This window comes from Lissotriton helveticus, chromosome 5_1 (genome assembly GCF_964261635.1).
Source record: "Lissotriton helveticus chromosome 5_1, aLisHel1.1, whole genome shotgun sequence".
NCBI classification, from domain to species: Eukaryota; Metazoa; Chordata; class Amphibia; order Caudata; family Salamandridae; genus Lissotriton; species Lissotriton helveticus.
The window spans coordinates 1,299,740,852-1,299,754,761 of NC_136065.1; the positions used below are offsets into that span (position 1 = coordinate 1,299,740,852).

Sequence of the window (13,910 nt, forward strand, 5' to 3'; positions counted from 1 at the left end):
ATTGTCTCCTTCACACGAAAGTCAGCGAAATTAATCAGAATGGTACGAGGCAATGTAGAGTTCGGAAATGGATGAGCTGGCACACGATGAGCCCTTGTGATCGTAAGATCGCCTTCAAATTCAGGAATGACCTTTTGTTTAATGAAAGTGTTCACACATTGCAGGGGCTGGGATCCGTCCAGTCCTTCTGGAACCCCTACTATGCGAAGATTAGATCTACGGGAGTGATTCTCCAACTCTTCCATTTTATTCTCAAGCGCATGCTTACTTTTAGCTACTGCTTTGACTTCCTGCATAACCGTTGATAGCTGATCCTCAAGGACCGAAATCCTTTCTTCTGCCTCTTGAAGTTTTCCTGGGAGACTTGTCATTGTAGTTTTGATCTTTTCTAATCTTAGATTCAAGGAGGCCAGTTCCGCTTTCCGAGTTTTCTTTAGATCTCGTACCTCCTCTAGGATCAGATTCAACATATCTTTGATGGTCCTGCTCATTTGAAAGCCGTCCACTGTCTCGGACTCTTGATCTAAATTGGGAAAGGAGCTGGCAGATTTTGCAGCTGAAGAAACTCTTCGTCCAAGTTTTAATCTTAAAAATTTAATTTGTAATTATTATAAAGGGAATATTGTCTAGTGATTAATCCTATCTAGATTTAATGGACAGCACATCTTATTCATCTACATAATTAACGCCCCCTTCATGTTTTGGAATGTTTAGTGCATTTGTTTCGTCATTTAGTTGAAAGAGCTGAAAACACATTTGTTTGCAATTATCATTGGTATATAAAAAACAGAAATTTACTTTTTCTCCGAGTTTTTATTTATTTTTAAATCGCAAACCTAATCCACACTATTGGCATCAAGCCTTCATCGTTCAATTACTCCCAATTATTTCTTGCAACGTTTTCATTTGAGTTGTTCTGTCAATGTGAGTAAAATTAAATATTTGCTTTTAGGTGCGGTTAGTTCAAAAGAAGGATACAGGTCATGTTTACGCAATGAAAATATTAAGGAAGGCAGACATGCTGGAAAAAGAGCAGGTAAGTCTGCCTATTATGGGGCTTTTATATGATGTATGATTGAGTTATTTGTGCGGTCGTCTCCGAAATTGGAAGTCCTGACTTCAGGGTTATTTATTTCTTCATTGATTTAGTTGACCGTTTTGTAGAGCACAGACCTGACTGTTTGTGGTTTTGGAGCACGGTACCGTTTGTAATGTTACAAACTACATTGAATCATACTATGAATAGTCCAGAACAGGGAGTGGTATTATGTGAAACACACTTTTCAGGTGCGGGTGAAGTATTGGTGGGAGGAAAGAGAAACAAGCATTTGCATTCACGCGAGACCTATTGTATTGCAAACAGGAGTGCCGGCGAGAAGGCATGAGCAGCAGGGGGTGAGCAAGAAGGTACAGACTGCGGGAGGGAGGTCACAGGAAGAAAGTAGTGCTATGCAACACTGGAGGTAAAGGGGCCAGTAGCCATGGAAGGACACAAATGATGACATGGCAGTCATAAGGAGGGACTAACAAGCCTAAAACCAATCAGAAGGCACCATTTAAGACACAAGCCAATGAAAAAGATGGGCGAAGAGTGGTAGTAGCTTCCATGGAGCTTCCACTCCATACTGAATACTGCATGCCTCGCAAAGCGAGCAGCGCATGCGCGCTGCCACTATAGGCTCGACCTAAAAAAAAAAAAGCTGAAGTGCCATAAAATTTGACAATTTCAGATTCAGCACTATTGAAATTATCTCTCCAGTGGAAGCTCATATAGTAGGCAGGTGACTGACTAAGGTAAGTCGAGAGTAATTATGAATGTTACATAGGTATATGTGGCTGTCCAGAGACACAGAGAAGTATACACACCAATTCCCTGAATATGAGTTAGGAGTAAAAATGTTATTTAAAAAAAAAGTATTACAGTCCTCACATAAACAGTGTAACAATATAAAACAAAATACGACGTTTGTGTGCAGCAGGGGAGACCCCAAACTACATACGAGTCAGACACGAGAAGTATGTAATTAAAAGATTTATAATATTGAGGTGAAGCTGGTGCAGCAGCGTTAATCCGCTGGTGCGGCAAAGAGCTGAAGGTACATTAACCAAAAGAAACTCCATATGAACCCACTACTTCCACATCAAGCAAACTGGTAGAAATTCCCCCTAAGGACCAGGCTAGCTTAGAAGAGAGATGTGGGGTGACACCCAAGAATCTGACGAGGGAGCTGCAGAAATCTACTCCACCACTAGACTCTTTCCCTGGGCATCTATGACCGGGAAGGCCACTAAAAGCGTGTTCCAGGCAGATGAGATCGGAACCTTATGCACTCACTTGGATTCCTTCTACCGGATCGCTTCCCTCTCACAGTGTGCCCCTTTGGTCAGCTCGTTCCACCAGCTATACATGTAGGGGCCCACAGCAGACTTTTAGCTCATCTTCAGTTGTCTAGAAAGATAACTTTCAGAACGGTGTCCTAGTGTGTCCCAATATGGACACATTGACACGCCGAGACATATGGCAGAAACCAGCGTCATCCGCCCTGCATCGAGGGCACACAGGTGAGGCCCCAGGGAATATGGCATGGTCACGCCTAGGGATGAGGTACGCGTTGTGCAAGAAAAAAAACTGGATCAATTCAATCCTAGCATTACAGGACTGCGTGGGTGAAGGTCAGTGCTTTTTTCCAAGCTGAATCATCAAACGTGTGCCTTAAATCTACCACCCAGCACTGGTTAAACTGCGACAGGTCCACCTGTGCTCCTTTCAGCAGCGCCTTATAGAGAAGCGTGACTGCCCTCAGCCTCCCCGTTATGAGGAGTAGATAGTGAAGGTATTTATGTTCTGGGGGCTCTGTGGAACCCATCCCCCACCAAGCACGACCCTAACCCATTAGGAACCCATGTAATAGCAAGTGTCCCACTGGGACAGCATACGTCTCCATCTGGTCCGCAAAGGAGCTGGCTTCATCCCTGTGATCAGATCACCCATTCTAGTCAGCCCTACTTCGATCCACAGCTGCAGACCATCCCAGCCTTCAGGATGCTGCCAGTTCCGAGCGATTGTCATGGGGAGCTCGCAGGTGTATGGAACCCTGGTGTGCGTCCTCTGAAACGCCTTGGCCTACATGTATCTCGCCATCCTAACTAACACGTTCTCTCTGCATACCATTATGGCAGGGTCCGGTTTCAGCAGAATCTGAGTCAAAAGAGCCCTGGGAGGCATCCCACACTCCCAGTGACCTACAGCGTGCCTGATAAGTGACTGTGCCACCCAGTGTAGCTGAGTGACCAGATAGTTAAGCTCAAAGTCTGGATCCACCCTAGTCTACTGGGAGCCGCAATTATTGCTAGGCCATCAGACGTCTCGAAGAGCCCCAATAAAATTTAACCATGATGCTATCCAGTTCCCCAACAGAAGTTCCACCAGCATGGTTGTGAACAAGTAAAGGAGCCACTACAAGATCACCATCTTGATGATGGCTATCCACCCACTGATTGAGATGGTTATCGTACTCCAAAATGCTACTGATCTTCGCAAAGCAGAGCGAGCCTGGGCAAAGTTACCTTCGAAGAGCACCTCCTCAGACCTATACATGGCTACCCCCAAGTAGGGGATTGTATGATGTTCCCAACACACCTCAGGGGCGGCCGCAACCCCCCCCCCCCCCCCCCCCAGTGTAAGGCTTCAATGAGTAGGCACAGGATGTATGGCAATTAACCACAAGATTGGACATCTCCCCTAACACCGACAGGCCTGCTATCGCCCCCTCCAAGTCAGAAGTCACGCTATGCCTATACAACAGCATGTTATCCGCTTATAAAGAAATGTAGAGGGAATCTCCCATGATCTACAGTCCATGGTAATGCCCACCCTGCCGTACAGAGTGTGCAAATGGCTCCAAAGCTAGGGCAAATAACAGACAGGACAATGGGTATCCCTATCTGGTGCCACGTCCATTGTGCACCCGTCAGATATCACCGACCCAGTTCTAACCTTCGCCGCCGGTATAGTATACAGCAACCAGGTCCATTTAACAAATGTAATCCTGAATGCAAGAATGCTAACATATAAGAACTCTCAACGAAGAGAATCAAGCACCTTCCTAATGTCGATGGATTGTACTAGTGAATCCAGTGGAAGGCGGTCTCTCATATCAAGAGCATGAGTCAGCTTGCAGATATTAGGCAAGGTGCTATGGGTAGGAATTAACCCTGTCTGATCAGGTCGTATCAGATTACCAATATGCGGAAAAATCCTATTCGCTAGGATCAGCATTGTATAATCTGGGTTAAGCGTAGAGAGCGGGTGTTAGGAATCAAACACACGGTTCTTGTCCTTTTTGAATAAAGATACAATCATTGTCTGTCGCTGGGAGTAGTCCCTGCGTCTTAGCTCCATTAAACCTCCCACACATTTAGGGCTCAAGGATTGCAGGATAACTAGTATAAAACTCAATGGGCAGCCTGTCCGTCTAGGGGACCTTGACCCGAGCCATCTCCTTAATTGCGCCCGCACCTCCTGAAAGGTAATATCTGCACCCATTCGCTATGATACAGCAGAGTCTAGGACCGAAGGAGAGAAGTCTACAATGTATCGCAAAATGTCCGCCTCGTTATCCTTAGTGCCCACTGACTGTAGCTTATAATAGTATTATGTGAATGTAGCATTGATTTCCTCTTGAGTAAACACATCTCCCCCGGGTGAATCATGAATACAGAGAATGGTGTGCTCCCTGGACTTCTCCTGGAGGAGCCTGGCCAATGTGCTCCCCAATCTATCTCTCTCTGTGCAGGCCTATGCAATATAGGCCCTGTAGTCATATTGCCACAAGCACCCCACCAGCGCAAACAGTTTCTCCCATTCAGCAAGTAACCATTCTCTGCCCTCTGTTGTCCCTCCCAGTTCCGGGTGAAAACAACTGAAAATCTCTTCTTGCTGCTTTATATCAGCATGTAATTGGTTGCGCTCCCCTAGCTTATTGGAGATAAAAAGACGCTGCACAACCACCATCATGAGCTCCCATTCAACACCCACCGATGACCCTGTCCCTGCATTTTCCAGCCAAAGATTAAAAATAAATAAAAATGTTTGCACAGGTGCTTAGCATATCAGGGGGGGTGAGACTGGTCTAAAGTAAGATCCACCACACAGTTGAAGTCCGCCCCCTCAAACCCTCCCAGCTGTCCTCAGGTAAGGCAGCACTGCCACCTGGAGGGGCGATAACTAGTCAATAAGGAAAGTTGGTCCTTATTTGGAGCATAAATATTATGCATAGAGACATCTCTGCCATCCAATCGGCCCATCACCCAAACATAGTGGCTCTCAGGATCAATGGCAGCCTTATGCAATTGGAAGGTTACCCGTGGTCTGATTCAGATAAGGGCCCCCCTCACAAACACACAGTAAGCAGTACAGTATAGTTGCCTTCTCCCTTGCCTACGGCGATCAATGGCCTCAGAATCTACCAGATGTGTCTCCTGAAGGAACGCAACCTGCGCCCTTTTATTTTAGGTAGGCCAGGACATTGTAGGACTTGGAGGATGTGGACAGCCCCATACAGTCCAGGTAATTAATCCGGTCTGGTCATCCATAGAAGCATGCATACGTGCAGTTCAATGCACCCCTTACCAGGCCCATGGTCGGAGTATCAGTGGCCAGGCTCATGGCACAGTCACACCCTCCGCACTCACACCACCAAAGAATAAACAAAGGAAACCGTCAATAGCGAGCAACAAAACTCCCATAAACCCCACCTCGGACTGTGATATGGGTACATCCTTAGCAAACAGATTTATGCCAGAAGCCTACAAAATAGAGCCCTTCAAAGAAGGCTAAACAGATTTGTATCAAAGTTCTGTATGGGAAAGAGTCCGCTAGCCTGGAAATCAGACAAGCTGCGAGTCCAAAGTAAAGTCACACGTAGTGTTACTCGCCCAGTCCTCCCCCAGCCAAACAGTAAAATACAATAGAAAATATCAGGGTGTAATACTGCCATAAGCAAAACAACAAGAGAGTGAGGGCAATGTGGTAGGAGCCACTCTTAGTCCCCCTAGACCATCCATATCAAACAACAAAAGAGTGTGTCCATAAAAAGAAGAAGAGGAGTTCGTGGGAAGAGTCACTCTATTTAAGAAGAACCCTCACTCATCAACTTAGTTGGTGACCTGCTTCATCATCCGGTTTCCACCAGAGATGCCTACTGCATCTCTGGTGTGCTACGACGCCTGATTACAGCGGAGCAGGTTGTTTTTGTGTGCCTTCAAAGGGTGTAATAAGTGCAAAAAGGGAATTTCAAAAGTGCCGTTTTATCCAGAAGAATTTTTAATGGCGGAAAACAGGGTATTATTGAAAACAAGTGGAACGGATGTCCCTAACTGGTTTCAATTGACCAGATGCATCCTATAAAAATAAACATGTGGTCAACCTGTTTTAGCTTCTGGGTGTATTACTTGAAGCTTTCGTCAGGACCAGCTCCACCACGGCGGTATAAGCATGCTAAGGCTTACCCTAACCTGTGGTGGAATTAACCAAAACAGCTCACGGTTATGTAGTAGTAGCCTTCAAACATTTCTCAAAAGCCATGAATGTGTTAAAAATCGAGTAACACCACTCCTTAGGCTCTGGTGGGTGGCGGGACTCTGAGTCAAACTTCAGCAAGAATCAACCGCCCACAGGGACCCTACTTGGTCCCCAACAGACCTGGAGAGTGGCTCAGGGGGAGCTCCAGCAGTCACCAAGCCTCTGTGGTGCGCTTGTGTCGCCTGCGAGTGGCTGCCGACAGCACTCAGCAGGAGCCCTACCCCTACTGTTGAGGGACCACAAGTAGCAGCCCATCGCTCCCTATGTTATGTTATATGTTATGTTATATGGGGGATTTCTATAGCGCTCAGCTACTCCGAGGAGTGTCCCGGCGCTTAAGATCCTTAACTGTACAGAAGAGCGGGAGAGCGGAAATACTTTACTGAGTGAAAAGCAGGGTTTTAAGACTCTTCCTGAAGGTAAGCAAATTGCCATTGGTTCTTAGGGACAAAGGAAGGGCGTTCCAAAGCTGAGGTGCGAGGAGTTTGAACGAGCGTCCACCGCACCTAGTTCGCCGCGTAGCAGGAACCACGGCCAAGGCCAGGGTGGCAGATCTAAGTGATCTGGAAGGCAGATAGAACTTTATCCATTTCCGGAGATACATGGCACCCAGGCCATGCAATGCCTTAAAGGCCATCGTTAATGTTTTAAAGACAATCCGCTTTTTAATCGGGAGCCAGTGAACAGTTGTAAGAAGAGCACTGGCCCTCCTAGTGAGACCAAATATGGCGCGCGCTGCCGAGTTCTGGACAACGTGCAGGCGCGAGAGGAGAATTTCAAGGAGGCCCAGGTACAGTACATTAGCATAATCTAGGCGGGAGCCAATCAGTGCCTGTACTGTAATTCTTCTATGGTCAGATGACAATAGGGGCAGAAATTTCCGAATCATCTTTAAGATGGCAAAACATTTGGCCACCAGGGCCGATACCTGGGGTTTGAGCGTGAGGCCATTATCAATTTGTATCCCGAGATTTTTAGCGACCGCTGAGTCACTAGCAGGGGGAAACATAGCGGCAGGCCACCAGGCCTCCCACCTGGGATCAGAGGGGCAGCCAAAAAAAAGTACTTCCGACTTATCGGAGTTGCACTTGAGGCTGTTCCGCTGAAACCAGCTAAAGACAGCCCCAAGGCAATCCCTGATGCTCTCACCATCAAAGTCGCACTTGAAAAGAAGCTGGGTATCATCAGCGTACGACACGATCTGAGCTCCATGAGCCTCCGCCAAAGCCGCCAGTGGGGACATATAGATGTTAAAAAGAGAGGGGCTCAATATAGAGCCCTGGGGCACTCCCACCTCTAATGGCGGCATCCTGGCAGAGAAAGGGGGAGCCCAGACCGTTTGTTGGCGATTGGCAAGGAAAGATTTACACCAGCTGAACACCGACCCCCTAAGACCGATCTCCCAGAGTCTAGAAAGGAGACTGCCATGGGGGAAGGTGTCGAAGGTCGCCGAAAGATCAAGCATCACCAACATGGCTTTTCCCCCGGCGTCCAGAGTTTCCCTTATGGCCTCAGTGACTTCGAGCAGCGCTGTTTCGTTGCTCATGTTAGATCGAAACCCTGACTGTGACATGTGTAGGATATTATGTAACTCAAGAAAGTTGGCAAGAGTATGATGAACAGCTTCTCGACCACTGTCGCTAAGGCGGGCAAGAGGGAGATGGGTCTGTAATTAGCGTGGACTTTGGGGTCAAGATTGGCTTTCTTTAAAAGAGGCAAAATCAGGGCTTGTTTCCACTGCAAAGGGACCACTCCTGTGCTCAAAGAGAGATTAAGCACAGGGTTGATTAGGGGATTAAGTACGTGCGCCACTTGTGCGATAAATTTTGCAGGGCAGGGATCTAAGGGGGAGCCTGATTTTAATTTAGTCAAAAGGTCCAGAGAGGCTAGAGAAGTAAGAGGCGGAAAGTCCCAAATAGAGGGGCTCATCTGGTTAGAAGGAGAGGGAGACAAATGTACTTCGTGAATTGCAGGTGCACTAGCTGCCGCAAAAGAGGCCTGGATGGACTGGATTTTGTCAGCGAAAAAATTGGCCAACTCGGTGATCCAAGGCTCGGAATGGGTGTACCTAGGGGTACACCAGGGGGGAGAAGTGAAATCCTTTACTACTCTAAAGATCTCTTTGCAAGAGTCGGAGGCTGCATCTATTCTTATAGCAAAATAGGACTTCTTTCCTACATTGATGTCATGGTGGTATTCCCTAATCAGGTCTCTATAGGCTTTTTTGGAACTAAAGTCATAGTGCCTCCGCCATGCTCTTTCCGCTTTTTTGCACTGCCGCCGCTTCTCCGCCAGCACAGAAGAGAACCAGGGGCAGACGCTCTAGAAGAATTAGTCTGGTGGACCCGGAGGGAGGCGAGTTCATCCAATTGACGGGTAAGCCAGGACTGCAGATGTTCCAGATCAATCTCAAGCACCCCTGTCAACTGGCAAGGGTGGGTACATAAGGCCTGCGCCAGCATATCGGGAGAGGCCCTATGGAAGGCCCTGACATCCTGCGCTTGGCGAACGGGCCCGCTGGGCGGCCCTTTGCCAGAATGAGTGATCTGGAATTCCACTAAATAGTGGTCGGACCAAAGGACTGCTGCGAGGAAAGACATCTCAATCGGAATAGTGGAGAATACCTGGTCCAGAATGTGACCTTTACTGTGTGTAGCGGCCAATAGATAGGGGGTAAGTCCCAAGGAGGAAGTGATGTCTGACATTTTGATGCTCCTCATTTCCCCTCACTGGTCGGCGCCCGGAGGGGAAATTACTGTCGCTGAGGGCATCCAGGCGAACCTGCCGCTCAGTACCTGCACGCTGCAGGAACAGAGACAGCAAGGACCGCGGCCTCCGCTCCCTCAGTACGGGGCCACCATCTTGACGCTTTCACTGAGCCACCTACGCTCTGCCCTTCATTGGTCTCTTTCACTTGCCACACCGCTCGTGGCTCCCAACAGGATGTTGACAGTCCAGGGGCAGCATGCAGTAACAGAGTACTGTTTGCTGGAGTTATTTTAAAGTAAGAAAGTGTTTTGTGGCAATAAGTTATGTGTGCAAAAACTTTGCAACAGTTTTAGGGTGAGTAAGCTGCACACTGTAAACTGTTGGAAAGAATGGTGCCACTGAGAATGCAGCTTATTTATAGTCACAAGAAAAGAGGAGTGTCACTGTACATCGTAGCATCCCTCATGGTTACTTGTATGTTCAAAGAGTGAATGTCAAGTAGAGGTTCATTACGGATTATGTGTTGTTTCTGTAGTTAAACTACTGTAAATGGTCCGGTAAAGAGGAGGGTGAATCATGACCGCCAGACTCCCAATCAACCTATTACCAGAAATTGACTCTCCCTTCCTTGCAGATGATTCGGGGGATTGCTCTCCAATCTAGTAGTCCTTTTAAAGACAATTAGCCTGAAAGTAACGGGGCATGACAAGATTGTAAATGCAACTGAGAAGAAATATACTAGTCCTGTTGCCCATCTCCCAACCAAACAGGTGATAGTTCCGCCTAAAGAAACGTTTAAAGGACGAGGACAATTGAAATGGACGTTGGGTGGTAGATTAAAAGGAACCAATTAGTAGATTGGGAGAGGTCAGCAATTGAGTGCACTAGTAAAGGATGCTGAGACTGGGAAGGAAGGACGCAGCTGCTGGACGTGCACTGTAGAGGGGTCATGGAGGTCTGTTAGGTGCAACAACAGAACCACTTTAAAGAGAATTGAAGCATCTAGCGAGACGGTGTTCATAGACATGATTGAAGTTTAAATATGCAATTGATATGCTTCTGACGAAGATGTAATCTATGGATGTATGTGTTTAGGATGTTTCCTGTAATCTAGGAAACTGATACCATGAATGTACCTGAAAGCTAACCTAGGTCTGTATTTAAAGCTTTTGGTGCACCCTACCTTTTACCTACGGTTACTGTCTCATTAACACCTCTCCCTAAAAGATCATTTTTGAGCAGCTCATTATCGTTAAATTAAATTTTGACTACTAACAATATATTTTTGCATGCTATCATTGGGAATGGTAGTGAAAAGTATAATAGATCAATAAATACAGTTAAGTATAACAAAGCAAGAGGGACAATGAGAAGTTGAGAGTGGAAAAAGGCTGTAATATATCTTAAATAATATAACACATAAAAACGTGATAGGAAGCAGGAAATAGAAGTTTAAAAATCCCGAGGTTTACCTTTCCGCAAAGGAAGATTAGTTATTTTAGTCCAGATGTTTAATGTGATTGATAGATGGGGTAAGGAGATCTTAGCAATGGGGTGGAATAACTCTGACTAGAAAGTCCGTCTGTGAGGATAGTCATTCTTGCAGTTGCTGAAGATGCTGCATATTCTGACCGATTTAGTGTTGCTCATCATTATTATAGGTCTAATCTTCGATTTATTTGCTTTTTAAGTTGTTGGACGCTAATATTAGTGATTTAACTATTGCTAATTGAGAGCTGTGTGTTCATCTTCAACTAGGAAAAAAATATATATTATATTCTTTAATGTTCCTGTTGAGATCCCCAACATACAGCTTCCCTACAGTCCACAAACCCCTAACGAGTGATGCTAAATGTCAGGAATACACAACTCTTCTCATGCTGCAGTAGCTGAAAGCAGCCTTGCTTGTTCTGAAATATTGCAAACACAAGGAGATGATGGACGTAGTGCTGTAACTTTTCAGACACTCACCCCGAGTCACAGATCTGGGTTTAATCCAGCATCGTTCTTTAGCTCGCTTCGCCAGCCCATTTCAAACCCAGTCATATGCAAATCAGTCTTGACCCTGCTCCTCATAGGAATAGTCCAACCCGAACTGCCAAGCCAGGTATCCTTCGATTGGAAACAAGCACCCTGGGACTGGTTTCGGGGTTTCACCCCTCATCTGCCAGGCTAGCTTGAATCCAGTGGCAAAATGAGCAAGGGACCGACTTCTGGGCATACCCTGCCAACTTAGGGCGAACAAAGGAAAACCAAGGAGATGAGGGATGGAGTCCTGAAAGTTTCCAGACACTCACACTCACCCCCAGTCACAGATCTGGGTTTATTCCATCATCATGCTTTAGTTCACTTCGCACCCTAGTTCAAACCCAGCATATGCAAATCAGTCTTGCCCCTGTTCCTCATGGAAACAGTCAAGCCCAAACGGCCAAGCCACGGCTTCCCTGGACAGGAAACAAGCACCCTGGGACCGGCTTCAGCGAGACTAGCTTGAATCCAGAGGCAAAGTGAGCAAGGGACTCGCGTCTGGGCATACCCTGCTAATTTAGGGCAGTGATGGGGTCAGCCCAGATCTGTGGCTGGGGGTGAGTGTCTGAAAAGTTTCCGCGCTCCTTCCATCATCTCCTTGCTCGCTTTGTTTAAAAATATTGAGCTGGCTGAGGAGGCACATTTCTATAGTCTCAAATCCAAAGGGCCGTCCACGAACTGTCCCTTTGTCTTGTGCCCAAATGAAGCTCTGGCTTATGTTTTCATAATATTATACCTGTATCTTGTGTCTTTCATGGCATATTTTATCGAATTCTTTTATTGCAAGTAAAATGAAAAACCGCAAAGTACAACATCATACGGTGCAGCATCAAGACACATTACGAATTACTCTCCCCAACCCCCAATCAAGTTACATGGTAGTTGCAGCAAGTGCTTATATCTGACAATGAACATCCGCTCCCATAAGTCCAGGTGGATCACACAGCCCCACACGGTGGTCGTTGCATTTACCCCAGATTTTAGCCAACCCCTGCTTATATTTACCACTCTCTCTGCTACCATGCACCAGTCTAAGTCCAGCTTCCAGTCGCCCAGTTCCCGTGTTCATGCACCTTTTAGCTTGTGATTGTTCAAATTCACAATCATTGTTTCTCTTAGTCCTAATCCTTTTGTTTGTTATTATGTGTGAACTCTGAGGTGTTTCATGGTTTTCTTTCCTTCTTAAAGGCCATTGGTTTTGATTTTTTTTGCCAAGGAAGCATGATTATGTGTGTTTTGACGAATCATGATGATTTTTGGTGGCAAGTCTCTTTTGGTGGGCAGATCCCTCCTGTGTGGTTTCCAGTAAGTCGTGCGTTTTTGTTTGATGGGTCTATTTTGATGTCCTTGGCTCTCCATGGAATACACCTGTTGCATCAATATAATGACATTTAATATTCAGCTCTAAACAATCCCTGACTCTTGTATTTTTAGCTTCAGAATAATGGATTCTCTGTGCATTGGAATTTTCACTCTTTTCAATGTTTTTATAATGGGCTCATAGGAAAGGTAAAATAAATGGTTTGATTCTAATGGCCAGTTGTGCAAAGGCACCACTGATACTTTCTCCCCGACCCGACTTATCTACATTCCTCTCCACATACTTCCTCCCCAGTCCACCCCCTAGTAATCTAGTACATACTTATTCAAAAATCAACCTCTCTCTGCCATACATACACACCCACTCAAATTAACTCTCTTTATACATATTAGGTCATAGATGGCACCACTGTGTTGTTATGGCTTAGCTACACCATCCATTCAAGGACATTTTTTATTTGCTTATACGTTTAGCCCCTGTGAATGGGTTTGCAACACATTTGCCAGTCTCCTAGCGGTATCAGTCGGATGCCTGGCATGTCAATTTTCTTGCAGATTAGTGGAGGTGAAAAAAAGATGTTTTCAAGAGTCCCAGTAGAAAATCTTGCTTGTGCCCACAGTCCAAATTGGTGTTTGGAATTACACCAAAATTGGCATCAAAGTAGAACTGTTTGAAAGTGCTTTTGTTGTTGCAGTGCAAATCCGTAAAAAAGTTGCTGAGTGACCTTGAAAGAATTAACCTTTTTGCGTAACTGGTGTTTAAAATTGTGACTTTCACAATGAATAAGGACTTTAAAAAAAAATGCTCCCTAGAAGGGACGAGAGGTTTCTTTTAAATCAAAATCGGATTACAGGATGCCACCTCCCTTAGACTATATGCCAACAACGGACTACCCTGTACCCTTACCTCTAGGTAAACGCCCTGGTTACTTTCTGCTGACGTCCACTCCTGGTCTTGAGGAATTAAGGTCAGCTGGAAGTAACCAAGGTTTTACCCTGAGTTAAGGATGCAGGGTACTTAGTAGCTGTCGTTTACAATTGTTAATCGTAATACGCCGCTCCTGTCGATCACATTTCGATTTGTTTTGTTGAATCTGATTGACTGGACAAAAGATCTGAATTTTTTTCTGCCATCTTGAAAATCACAAATAGATCCTGTTTCACTGTTTTGCGCAGTGGAAACAATTTTCAGTCCTAGGGGGAGATAGGCTGAGAATTGGAAATTAATAATCTTATATTGTGGATTAATTTGTTTGGTCATCGAACCCAG

General features: G+C 45.8%; 1 protein-coding gene across 1 annotated transcript in view; it reads left to right on the forward strand.

The window, feature by feature from the left end:
* Positions 1-13,910, forward strand: part of STK38 (serine/threonine kinase 38) — a 365,648-nt gene that overhangs the window by 83,802 nt on the left and 267,936 nt on the right. Inside the window, exon 4 of the mRNA XM_078644141.1 lies at positions 953-1,036. Within this exon, the coding sequence (XP_078500267.1) occupies positions 953-1,036 (84 nt within the window). The remainder of the gene's footprint in view (positions 1-952; positions 1,037-13,910) is intronic.